Source organism: Rhagoletis pomonella, unplaced genomic scaffold (genome assembly GCF_013731165.1).
Source record: "Rhagoletis pomonella isolate Grant_MI unplaced genomic scaffold, Rhpom_1.0 Rhpom_scaffold_00013, whole genome shotgun sequence".
NCBI lineage: Eukaryota > Metazoa > Arthropoda > Insecta > Diptera > Tephritidae > Rhagoletis > Rhagoletis pomonella.
The window spans coordinates 22,821,230-22,835,353 of NW_023458567.1; the positions used below are offsets into that span (position 1 = coordinate 22,821,230).

General features: G+C 34.1%; 1 protein-coding gene across 1 annotated transcript; it reads right to left on the reverse strand.

Moving 5' to 3' along the window:
* Positions 1-3,362: 3,362 nt before the first annotated feature.
* LOC118748277 (glycine-rich selenoprotein-like) lies at positions 3,363-3,816 on the reverse strand. The gene is made up of 2 exons (XM_036482653.1): positions 3,708-3,816; positions 3,363-3,594 (listed from the first exon to the last, which is right to left on the reverse strand). Exons 1-2 carry the CDS (start codon positions 3,760-3,762, stop codon positions 3,464-3,466), a joined length of 186 nt encoding a protein of 61 aa, XP_036338546.1. The 5' UTR covers positions 3,763-3,816; the 3' UTR covers positions 3,363-3,463.
* Positions 3,817-14,124: the final 10,308 nt, after the last annotated feature.

Genomic DNA, 14,124 nt, shown 5'->3' on the forward strand with positions numbered 1-14,124 from the left:
GCAATTTTATTAAAAAATATATTAATTAATGTATTTAATAAATTTTAGTACGTGTTGCTCATTTTCTACATATACAAAATCGTCGAACATATTTCATATGGAAAAAAATGACTGACAGCGTCAACAAAAAAATGGTTAAAAATCAATAGCAAGCCCAAGCTACTTCAAACTTGCTCTTTATGACACTGTCATTTAATGGGCTACACAACTGATTTCGTAATTTTTACGAAAGTTTGGGTATTTGTTTTTAATATTGCACAAAGTTTGAAGCTCGGTTTTGGTTAAAGAATAAAGTATACTTTTATAACAAGTATTTTTTAGCAAAAAAAAACCGACTTCAACTTTCATATAAAAAAAAAATATATATTTATATATATCTCATGATCCACTGATCGGATCTTAACCAGATTAGTATGGGACCACCTCTGAGACACTACCTTTCCGATGCAAAAAGAATTATCGAAATCGGTTGTTATGCGGTAACATTCATAAAGAAAAACAAAAAAAAGAAAAAAAAATACAAAAATTTTCCGACGAACTCCTTTTTTGGAAGTCGGTTAAAAAATAATAACTAAAATCAAGAAGCGATAAAATAAATAGTCAAAATTTGTCAATATGTGGGTGTCGTCTAGTTATTATAAGCACTGTATGTGTAAATATATGTAAGATAACGTCGATGCTTGGTGCAAAAGAAATAACTTAAGATTAAATATAAGCAATTGTTTTCATGTCTCTTATTCTAAACCTCTTTATTCCATTCCACCTCCTATCACATTGATGGTTATAGGTTGTCCAATCCGAGTGAAATTATTGATCTTGGGATGATATTTGACTCTAGATTCTCCTTTCTAAGTCATTTAAACTACACTATTGCAAAGTCATATACTGTACTTGCTTTCATTCGACGTTTCAGCTCAGTCTTTACTGATCCCTATACTCTTAAGTTTTTATGTACTTCCCTTCTGCGTTCTAAGTTAGAATACGCTGCTTTTATATGGAGACCATATTATGCATGTCCATATTAGTAGGCTTGAGCGAGTACAAAAAGCCTTTATCCGCTATGCCTGGTCTGGCCCAAGGCCAATAGGAGGAATCAGTTGCATACAGTACAACGCTCAATAACAAAAATTAGGGCTTGGTACTCGGTAATTCGGTGCTCGGAAATGCCATCTTTCCACAGGAAAACACCAATGTCGTGATAACCATGTCATATAATATATTTCCAATGGATACCGCCTATTTCTCGTGGGTTGCAATATATGTCAGCGCTTATTGTTTGACATCTATTGCAGGAAATTTGATAGTTCGGCAGCCATATTTTCACTCGAAAGAAAGCGTGCTGGTGGTAACATCGATGAAATATTAATATTAAATCAAAATATGAATCTGTTCCCTATTGGATTATTTATGATAACGTTTTAGGAAGTTTTCAGCAAGTTTTTTTTTATAAATTAAATGTTTTTAAACACCGAAATTGACTTGAATTGAATGTTGGCTGGCGGCGTCATGCGGCAAATGCAATACAAATTGCAAGGTGTAACTGCAACTCGCAAATCGCTTTCGGGAAATAATTTCGACTTGCTCGTGCAATAAATGTTAATGTTTGGAAAATGGTTTTTCATAAAAATTGTTGGTTTTATTCCATATTGATGCTTTGATACTTAAATGAAAAAAGTGATACATGTTGATACATTTTAAGTCTCTTTTCTGGTAAAATTTTTCACAAGTCCGCGGTCACACTGGTAGGAATTTAACCAGGTGCAACATACAAAGTGGCTGAATGACCATGGAATGGCTTTCGACGTGGACAGTAGATGGCCCGGCTTGAAGGAAATACTTGCAGTTGTGGTCCTCACGGTATCATCCTAACAAGAACTTTCGGCTGCGTAAGCCTTTATACCTACTCCCTAAAATAAAGTTTAGTCTACCTACTAATTAGACCCGATGAGCACAAACGCGCGGCTAATTTTATCGGTCGATAAGTTGCCTAGTTAGAACTCGATATTCAGGAGAGAGCTTTAATCGGTTTTGGAAAACGTTGAACAAGCATGACTTATTCGTAGGGATGCAAACGATATATCGATATTAGCTATATTGATGAGTTTTTAGTCGATATTGATATTTCTATCGCGATGTTTTTGAAAACCGATATATCGACATCGACGATATTATTATTTTTCAATACTACGATATTTTTGTTTCCTATAAACGCTTTCCTGATAATTTGTTAATAACAAAATCGAATACGTACTATACATAGCGTTGTTAGTGATTACATGCAAAAAGGATTCACTCAACTCAACAGTTATTACCCATATGGCATCTTTGTTACGACACATCAATGAATGAAGTCTTTAAGTGGAACACACTGTTATAATAAGTTCCTACATTTTTAGCGCTTAAAAAGAATTAGCAACTGAAGATGTGACTATTTGTGATGTATTAAAGTTTACGTTTTTTGTTTCCTTTAAGTACTTTTTATCTACGCAATAATCAAACTCGTTTTTTGTTTGAATTATTTTATTTTAACATTTAAAGAATTGAGAGTGAAACTTCGAAGGAATATCGTCACTAGACACGAATAAAGGCGCGCTAGTGTTTCGACGGCGAAAAAAGACGCGTCTTTCTTCGCCGTCAACTATGTTAAGAGTCTTTCTTCGCTGAAGTTTTTTTATGCGCCTTTTTTCGCGGTCAACTCGCGCCTTAAGGTGACAAGGTATCAAGTCCATTTTTTTTTTAAGTTGTTCAGGAGAGACAAAAAATCGATGTAGTTTCGCATTACCTGTCAGTCTGCATCAAAAACTTAGTTTTGTAAAAAGTGGACTTGGCACCTTTTCACCTTTAGATAGCGATATGTATGCACAATATATTTGTACATACCAATTTACGTACATTTATGTGCATGAAAAAGTCCTAAAAAAATCTTAAATCCATATTCAATATCTATATGGTATCAGTATTTTTCGGTTGATATATCGATCAGCCGATATTTTTTTGGTTAATATCGATATCACCAATATCGATGATTTTATGAGCGATATTGCATCCCTACTTATTCGACTTCAAGTAATTTTTGGTTCTATTAGTCTTTTTAGAACTGACTTCAAACTATTACTGCGAGCCTTTAAGGTAAACTAGAAAAACGCATTTTCGGAAATTTTCATAGCAAAAATAAATTTTTAGTGCAGAAAATGCTTAACTTAAGACTCTTTAAAATTCCATTTTTTCATACTAAAATTAATTGAGCTATAAACTTGCATACTAGAACTTCATTTAATTCTGATTTAAAAGCTTGAAATTTTTTGCTTTACCTTGCCAGCCAAATAATCGACAGTATGTATGTACATATGTAAATAAAAAACTTTACTTTTACTCTGTGGAGAAATTATTTTTTTTATTGAATTAAAACCAAACTAAAAAAGCTAAAATCGTCGACGAGTATTCTTTGAACTGGGTGGAAAGTTTACTTTCCGCCGCCGCCACCGCCACCACCACCGCCGCCGAGTTCAAGCTCAAGACCGCCACCGCCGCCGCCACCGCCGCCACCACCGGGCAATGGTTCAGGATTGGGGTTGGGCATTGGGTTGGGGTTGGCTGAAAATATACAAAAAATCCATTATTCAAGTTATTAAAACGTGTGCGTTGTTTTAAGTACACCTACATATATTATAGTCCTACAAATGCGTAGCACATCCTTCAATACTCACCGAAAGCCAAAGCCAAAATGGCCAATACGAAACCGAAGAAAAGTGTGAACTTCATGTTGCAAATGTTGCGAATGCAATGAATTCTATCTCAAATGCTTCTGCTTTTATACAGAATCTTATCGCATTGCAACGCATTAAGCAGCCATGAAAATCCACTGGGTTAGTTATGTAACAGATAATGCCTGCTTGGTAGCGACCGGCTTTACTGTGGTCATTAGAAGGCGCAGCACGAGATTTTCTAATCGATCAAAAGAGATGGACGACATACATATGCGACTTTTCAATTCGTAGAAATTTTAACAGGTTTCTCAGTGTGAAAAACAATAGCGACGTGTTGCGGCGTCTGCTCTGCTCAATCCACCCCACTGCTGACAGGTTCTACTCAATGCGCAATATCAAACCATCACCTTTAACATGAATAAAATGACACATCTTATTACTTATTTATTTAAAAGCCGTTTAGTTAAGGTAAACAAATAAACAATTTTTTTAAGAACATTTCGCTTCTTATAATGGCACATGTGTTCAAAGAAAAGAATACTGTAGTAAAAATGCCAAATATAAACTGTAATCCCTGCAGGGAAACCGCGAACTAGGGAATCAAATCGCAAGTTCCGTATTAGATCTTTTTCGCCACAAAAAAAACAATCTGATAGTAACTAGATCCACACCAGTTAAAAATCAACGAAACATGGTACTTTTAAAAAACTATTTTATATCACTTTTTTCATTAGAAATCTGTATCTAAGGTGACGAATTTAGAGCTGTTCTTTTGTAGCTCGGTTGCAAAAGAATGGACCTATTATAGTTGTTCGTCGGAATATTTTTTTGTGTGTGTTACCGATTTCAGTGTGTTCTTCGATTTCATTTTAATTTGGTTTAAGGACCTTATTCTGTATCACGAACGATACGCAAAACGAACGATTCGTCTGCAGACGACAACCTCTCTGATTGCGATTTTAAACTCTATCGGTCGTCTTCCTCTTGCTTTTCATACATTACGTTGCAATGGTCTCGGTAGCGTTCAAACAGGTTTAAATCATGCCGCCGGACTAATTTTTGAATCATTCCTCTGCAGACGAATCGTTCGTGTTGCCTATCGTTCGTGATACAGAATAAGGCTGTAAATCTGATGATTGGATCATGAAGAAATTAACGACGATCTTAAATTTTTATACGAGAATTGAAGTCGGTTTTGGTTTTAGCTTGTTGTTACTTTTCATCGTTTACTAATAAAAACACAATAATGGTATTTATCTAAACCGATAACTTTATCAAGCAGATAATCTTATAAGTTTACGCAATCTGTTACATGAACGACCCACACTCTCTTTTCGTTTACACTTGCGACAATAGTCGTGTTTTCTTTGGTTATCGAGCTCAGTATCACTAACTTTATATTACTAGCACGAGGATAAAGAAATTATAGAAACTAACTCATTAAATGGGAAAAAATTATATTTACGAGATAATATCTATTTAAATAAATGCACATATAACATAAAGGCGATTTATTTGAAGCAATTTAAAAGAAACAATGACAGAATATCTGTTTGTGTATGAATTCATTTGTCACTGCTACCAAACTGTGCGGCCAAATTATCAGTGAAACAAAACAAACAGAATGGATAATAATTTAACCAGATCTCTGTCAGGATCATATCGTTGTTGTTGAATTTGCGAGCAAAAGTTGTATGCGGATCCTGATTATTGCCCAAGAAAACATAGCTAGAGTTGCGGCAGAGTTGCATTGGCTTCAGTTTATCAAGTTTATTCACTGAAATCACTGGAGAAATTTATCAGAAATGTGAAAACGAGTTTCCATACAAATTTTGACAGTTCATTTACAAGGTTTACATAATTATTAGTTTATACGGTTTACAATGCATTTATAAGGTTTGATGAATACCCTTTATGAAAAATTTAACTATGTTTTTTTTTTGAAATCTTGGTTCTCTCATCTGTCATGAACATGTATAGGTGCATCGCATCCTCAAAAGTCGGTAAATTATTCCAATAACAGTTTACCAAATACGCGCGAAGTCCCGCGCAACCGAGTCCAGCTAGTAGGTAATTATATATAGAGGAGTTCTTTTTCTTGTAACAGGTAATCTTGCGAACGGAAGGTCCGATTTTCGTGAAGTTTTGTATATATGAAAATAGCTTTCAACAACCACCATGTCAAGAGTAGGGGGACCAAGGCCCGATTTATTCGAAAAAATCTTATTTATGGTCCGAATTGCTTGAAATTTGGTACGTAGGTAGCTTTTTGCCTAGATTAGCATATAGAATCCATTTTTCCGGAAGTCCTATCCTTTATAATAGTTGATTTCGCGATCGCCTGTACCGATTTTTTTTAATTTTGGTAACTTTTTGGTTATAGGCTGATAATAATTTCGATATATCAAGAAAGCCTTTACATCTCCCATACAAATAGAATTTTTCATACCGCATATCTCTGGAAGTATTTGTGGTAGAGTCCTGGAACTTGGTGTGGAGATTTTGAAGCCAATCCCATACTCATGGAGAAAACTGGGGGCTATAGCAAAAAGGGCGTGTGGCGCCTTTCAGACATACTAGAAATTTTACCTATCTGCAAATACATACATACATATATAGTTATTCGGCACGTGTGTTTGTGAGTGAACTCCTCCTAGATGACCGAAATGATTTTAATGAATTTCTTTTATGCGGTTTAGTGGATCCCTGTATATTTAGTTCAGGTTCTCAACTGAAAATACCAGCTGGCGCTGGAGTCGCGTTTTTTCTAACAGTCGTATTTATGATCTAAACTGTCTAAGATTCAAAATATGTATTGGTAACGTGAAGCGAAAAAATTGCTCGGTAGGGGCAATACTATTGCAAAAAGAGCCGCAAGGTGGGGCTGGAGTCGAGTTATTGTTAAAAGTCATCAAGTGAAGTCATTCGGAGACACCAGGGATACAAATTACTACCGTTAAATCTACCACCATAACCATTGAGATCCTTGCTTTACGGCGACTAAACAGAATAAAGACAACTAGTGAACCCGCATGGCGTTAAAACGCCCAAAACTTAATTTCAAAACTTAAAACATATTCCAAATGTTACTCAGAGTTATAAGAGATCCGAGTGCCAGTGAATAGCAGTCTGGCATTAATTTGACCTCTCATTTTTGAAATTCCCTTTCAAAGGTATTCCCAAATTAAAACCTTCTTAAATCTATTTCGTCTGACATTGTGAAACACATGTATTTCAATAAACTGAAGAACTAATTTGAATTTAATTGTTCGAACAAATGGCAACCCTCCTTAATAAATTAATAATTTGAATATATTTTTAAACACGTAGCAACCCTCTTCAAACATTCCAAAAGGTCAAACTAAAGATTTCTTAAAATTCTTTTTGTTTAACTACGATATTTTTATATTTCAAATACTTTTTGTATTAGTTAATTGAGTTACACCTTTCAAATAGGTGAAAGCCCTCTTCAAAAGTATTTTCAAGCTTAATCCTTGTTAACTCTCCTTCGCCTGACATTGCAATACATATTTTAATTAACTGACGAATTAAGTGGAATTTGATTTTTTAAACATGTGGCAACCCCGCTAAGTACAGCTCAGAAATAAAAGTTTTTCTAACCCCCTTCGACTAATAGCACTGGTCTACAAATTTCAACTTTTTTTCTGCGAATAAGACGGGACCTGGTGTTTCTGAACGGATTTTTCGTGCTGAACACGAATCCGGGGTCAAAAATGTCCCATCACGTCACGTTTTCGAGCAAAAAGGGGTTGAAACCCCTAAAAACAGCGTTTTTGGCCATTTTCGAAAAATTATAGAGCTGAACCCTGACGTGGTACAAATTTTGCATATATCAGAAATTAAAGGCTAAACCGTGCCCTTTCGAATGAGCCCTATGCCGAATTGATCGCGTGCACCCTTAAAGCAGGGGGTGTATTTGTGTTTAGGGGTGCAGGAAAAATTGATCACAGAAAGAATTTAATCTTAAACGATCATAGAAAATTAATAATGCCAAGGTTTTAACTATATTAAAAGTCGCTGATTACGAATCTGCAGTTAGATTTTAAAAATTTAAGATGACGGGTCGAATATGGTGGATATAAAAATTGGACTCCTAGACACAAATACACCCCCTGATCTAAGGGTGCATGCGATTAATTCGGCATAGGGCTCATTCGAAAGGGCACGATTTAGCCTTTAATTTCTGACATATACAAAGTTTGTAGCACGTCAGGGTTCAGCTCTACAATTTTTCAAAAATGGCCAAAAACGCTGTTTTTAGGGGTTTCAACCCCTTTTTTCTCGAAAACGTGACGTGATGGGAAGTTTTGGACCCCAGATTCGTGTTCAGCACGAAAAATCCGTTCGGAAACACCAGGTCCCGTCTTATTCGCAAAACCCTTGTAGACCAGTGTAGTTATTAAATAATTTGAATTTAAATTTTTAAACATGTTGCAACCCCGCTAAGTACAAAAATATTCTGGCGTTCAACCAAATATTTCTTAACACTCCTTCGTTTGACATCCACATTTTGATGTTTCATATAACTTGTGTAGAAGTAAACTAATACCTCGTTTATACCAACACAAAAAGTGCTTTGACCCAGTTCGCTGTGATTCAAAACGGAAGCATAAACCAACTTTCAGTACGCTCAGAAATTCAAAAGTGTATTGATTCAAAAAATCGCTTTTTCATTTCTCATATCGGTTAGAAAACAGAAACACACTCATATGACCCGAAGTGAAAATGGGCTGGTTTTCTTTATACAGCCCGTTTTAAATTTGAATTATTATTATAACAAATTTGAATTCCTGTTCTCTTCCATTTCGGTCCACCGCGCCAATTAATTATTTAAAAAATAACGAATAAAAATAATAAATTTTGTTTACTTTTGAATACGGTTTCAGCAAGTGCGCTATAACAACACAGGTATAAATGCTTGAGCGAAATATGTGTTGCGTAAAATCATATTTTTGTTAATGCGGTTCTTGCGTAAGTATAAACAAGGTATGTATAAATTAGACATTTGAAAATGTTTTCAAATTACTACTTTCTGAAACCCCTTTCGTTTGGTACCCATATGGTGATACATATTTTTCTTACCTCCTATAGTTCAGCTAAGAAACAAAGCTTTTCAAATCCATTTCCGTTGATACCCATTTTGTAATATGTAATTGATTTACTTTTTTTTAATAATTTGAGTATAAGTTTTTAAAGGTGGCAACTCTTATCGAAAAAGTAAAAACTTACTGCACATACAGTCCACGCCTTTTAATTTGACACCTCATTTTTAAAAATCGAACGAACGGTGTGGATATGATGGCATTGATTTTTAAATAATTTGAATTAAATTTTTCAACAGGAGGCAACACTTTTCCAAAAAATAAAACCAGTTTGCACATCTAAAGGCCAAACGCTTTCATTTGGCACCTAATTTTTGAAAATCGAGCGAACGGGGCAGATCTTTTATCCTGAACAATCGGCTCCAGAGCCACCTTGCGTATATCGTTACTAATACATATAGATCTCGAAAATGAGTCAAATCGGATCACAAGTACGAATATTGAGTAATAACTCGACTCCAGCACCTCCTGGCGTTTTAAGTTGTGAACCTAAACCATACAGGGACCTACTCAAACACATACAACAATTTCATAAAAATCGTTTCGCTCGGTTAGAAGGAGTTCAGTGTTTGTGACACACGTACTGAAGAATTATCTACACCCACCAGAATAAATCTTTTACATACTGAAAATTTTTTCCCATACAAAAAAAAACTATCACGCATTCGTTATACGGAGAGAATGCGCAACATCATCAGGAAAAAAATTCTCAAAAACCACAACATTAGCTTAAAACTTACATTTAATATACTGAAATTAAGTGAAATACAAAACTACATACTCAAAATTTGGTTAAAAGTTTAAAATTTTGCAGCAAATCGAAAGCAATAAATAATTTTAAATAAACTGCCAGTAAAAAATCAAAATACAATTTTCAAAGTTCCAGTAAAAGCAAAGCAGTTCGAATGAAAATCAAAAAATTCAAAGCGAAGCAAAAGCAAAAATAATAATGCTGTGGTTGCTGTGCTGACAGTTTTTCAAACCCTGGTCAGAAGCACGAAAAAATACAAACTTTGACAGATGATATCTTCGAAGAACAAGAAGAGGAAAAAAATTCTTCGAACACGTGTTAGCTTTTTTCATGTATACAACTCACAAAAAACAATAATTTGAAGCGAATCGGAGACGACATATTTTTTTTACGAAATCCGTCCGACATAAAAAAGAATGGCTCATATATAGATTTATGACGGCAATGGAGGATATGCTTCCTTACGACCACAAAACCGTAACGTAAGCGTGAATTGTGGTGAAAAAGTTGGACCAAAAGTTTTCAATAAATAAAATAAATTTTTGGCGGGACGAAGTTCGCCGGGTCTGCTGGTGTTCTTATAATTGTAAGTAGTCGTATTAAATACTAGCTATTTCTTTTTTATTTTTATTTTTATTTTGAAGCGAATCGCAGCATCGCCTATATTTGCCTTGTTTCATTTTAATTTAATTCATTAATTGATATAATAAATCTTATTTATTATCAAGCGTCGCCAAATAGCGTGAAAGTTCCCGACTTGAGACTGGGAAATGCAGTCGTATAATTTTACATTGCGTTTATTGAGCAATAAATAAATGCCACTGATCCCGACGCAACACACAACGTACTTTCCGCTGATAATAGTTTTTTAAGCATGCCTTATCAATTAGAGTTTTTCCGGAAAGAAGTTTGTTACCCATGCAAATTGTATTTTCATGGGGTTTTTACGAGTTGGGGTTTGCCCTCACTTTGTTAGAAATTTCCAATTATATGCATATTATAAATGCTAAATGCATTTACTTGACCTTTGCAACTTAGCATTACCTACTGATAGCTCGCTGTATGTGATGATAAGGTTTTCGTTTCGCTAGCGTTTGTAAACAAAAACATAAACAAACTACGCAATAAAAAAGAAACAATACAAACGAACAAAAATATTAAAAGTTGCATGTTGCTTCTACCCATAATATTCATTAAATAGATTCCATCTCATTTTTAAGTTTGGTCTATTTTGAATAAACTTTGATTATTGATTACAATCTATTTAACTTTAAAGCTTCTTTGAAACGTTATTTTGAGTATTTATTTTTATTACATTTGACTTTCTAGATCATAGAAGATTCAAAGCTATCGTAAGTACTTAAACATCGAAACAATCAAAATTTTTTAAAAAGAGTATGTAAAATAAAAACTATTTATAAAAGAAAATGTAATATTTTAAACAATGATTGTCATAGCTGAAAAATATTAAAATAACTACATGAACTTTGTTAAGAATTTAAAAGTTAAATTCACTTTCGGCAATTAACTTGATTGAGTTAGTTCTATAGATATACTTACTATGTATGTATGTGTGTTAAGTTGATATCAGCACTAAAAGTGTACATACCCAGTAGAAATCTTAAGCATACAATATCGCTGTTGGTGGGATGAGCTTGCTGATGTGTATACATGCCAGTATAAATGAACCTTCATTTCCATTTAACACGCGTGGTTTCTCAGAGCGTATGCGTACCTTAATCATACACTTGTACTACTGCTGTATGCATATGGCTGTATTAATGTTTCAAACATATAAAGATGCATTAATGGAACTGTATTAAAGCATTCTTACAAGATCCCAATATGTAAAAGCTACTTTTCTGATACCTTTTAATATACGGGAACATACAAACAAGTAGCACTTACATATGCAAATGCTCGTTTGTGCTGAAAATAGTATCGCACAACATGTCCGTTCACTAAAATTGTTGTACAAGACTAAAAATATTACCAAAATTCCACTTCAAATTTATCAAGAAATATACTTAAAACAACGGCAACGTACATTCGCTTGCAATTCGCTAGAATTTGAATTTATTCGTGGAAATTCATGACTACGCATGAATTGTTCACACTAATTCACTCATATAGCAAGCATCCTTCAAGAATGCATACAACCGATTTCTACTGGGTAATTATTTTAATACACACACATGTTTGCACATTAGGGCGATTTTCAATTTTGAAGTTTGATTTAACTAAACAAAAAATTAGTCTTTAACCACAAAAAAAATGCACAATTATTAGCATAACATACTTAAATTTGTTTTGTTGTTACAAAAATTGTTTACTATTCATATGGACCCGTTTATTTTGAAAGTGGTATATGACATTTCATCACGTTAGACTTCACTGAACATTTATCTGAACCTGAACGCGTCTGTTCTTCGTTCAACTTCAGCAGCCAAAGGTAAAAAGTTTTGTCATTAGTTTATGGCGCTGGAGCGATTTACAGATACATTCATTTAAGTACAAAAGCTTAGAAAGTAGTGGTGGAAAACTATCGATGACACTATCGATACTATTGATGGTTTTGATTTTTTTTCACTATCGCTAGTTTTTCAAAACTATCGAGTATTTTCAATATCGAAAATTTTCCAAATTTAAGACACAAAATGTGCTTTTAAAAAGCGGCAAAACTTTTATATAAAAGAATATATGGCAACTATATTGGACTAACGTCATCAGTAGAATCGGAATGAATGTATAGTAAACGAAAAAAAGTCGCAACTAAAACCTAGAAATGTTGACATGCTCTATTTCTTAAATAACAAGTAAGAAAGCCTAAGTTCGGGCGGAGCGGAACATTAAATACCCGGCGCAAGTATTAAATAAATGTTTTCTCCCCTTTCCGAAGGCTACCGCTACATGGTAAGCCGGGTTGTATCAATTTTGAGTAAATTAGCGTCCTTAAATTTCGAAATATTGAAATTTCAAACATTTCTGAAATTTATTGTTATATGAAAAGCGGGCGTAATTTTAGGCCGATTTCAATAATTCTCAAAGCTTTGCTTTTATGTGGCAAGCACAATAACCATACCGAGTTTGATACAAATTGGTAGAACGGTTACCGAGATACATATATGTGAACATAAGTGGGCGGTGCCACGCCCATTTTTCAAAATTTTATCATAAACGTATTTCTTGGTAAAGAATTGTTGCAAGCGTCAATTTTGAATAAATTAGCTTTAATATTTACTGATTTATCGAAGATTTCGTATTCCTCTAAATTACCCTTATATGAAATGTGGGCGTGGTTATTGTCTGATTTCCAAAATTTTCGACCATTTGGTGTGCCGTACCAAGGCCAACAACTGTGCCACGTTTGGAAGAAATCGGGGTAGCGGTTGCCAAGAAATACACATGTAACCATAAGTGGGCGTCACTACGCCCATTTTTCTAAAATTTATAATATTCTTATTTTTTGGTCTAAAAATTATTATAAATATCAATTTTGAGTGAATAATCTTCAGTATTTACTAAAATATCGCAGTTTTCGTATTTCTGAAAATTACCGTTATATGGGAGGTAAGCGTGGTTATTGTCCGATTTTGCCCATTTTCAATACCATCCGTCCTACACCCGAAAGGAGTACACGTACCAAGTTTCGTTAAGATTAATTTAATTAATTTAATTTTTACTCGAGTTATCGTGTGCACAGACGGATGGACAGACGGACGGACAGACAGTCACCGCTTAATCGATTTCTCTTTTCATTCTGATCATTTATGTATACATTTGTCTATATCTATCTCGATTCGTTTTGCCTGTTACAAACAACCGTTATGTGAACAAAGTTATAATACCCTTGTGCACAAGTATAAAAACAATTGGATTTAGAAAGCAGAATACGTAAATATGTTTAGTTTTTAAAATTTTACTTTCATTATTAAGGTAGGATAGCGATTATCAATAGTTTGTCACCACTATTAGAAAGGACTTTTGCAACTTTTAAAATAAAAGGCTCATCTGAAAATTCCATACTTTTATTAAATACTTCAAATAAGTTCCATGCAATACTAGAATAAGGCTGAAGCCAGAGTGGTTGCTAGCTGCCACTGTTACCAGCACCCACCTTCTTTGCTGTAGCCAAGTATATTTCGATTCGTGTCTTCAAGCAACTACATATTCCCCAATTTGTTTGTTATGCAATTTTTTTACTTTGGAGCTCCACTCGAGGCTCAACTTGTCCTTCTCCTATTAAAACTAATTTTCTGAGAAGTTATTTTTTATAGATTTGTGGATAGAAATCTCTTTAAAAATTGTCTTTTTAGGTGTATTTTAATATCCACCCTAATTCACATACATACATATTTATGTGCATACCTAGTAGGTATTACCAATGTACATACCCACCATTAACATAATTGTTTATAAATGACTAACTTTGCTCGCAATTAAATCTTAATATTAAAGTGTATCTAATTACATATACATATGTACTTAAATGCTTCAATTCCCAACTCGATTAACTGCATTGACAAAGAATATAGGGATGCGA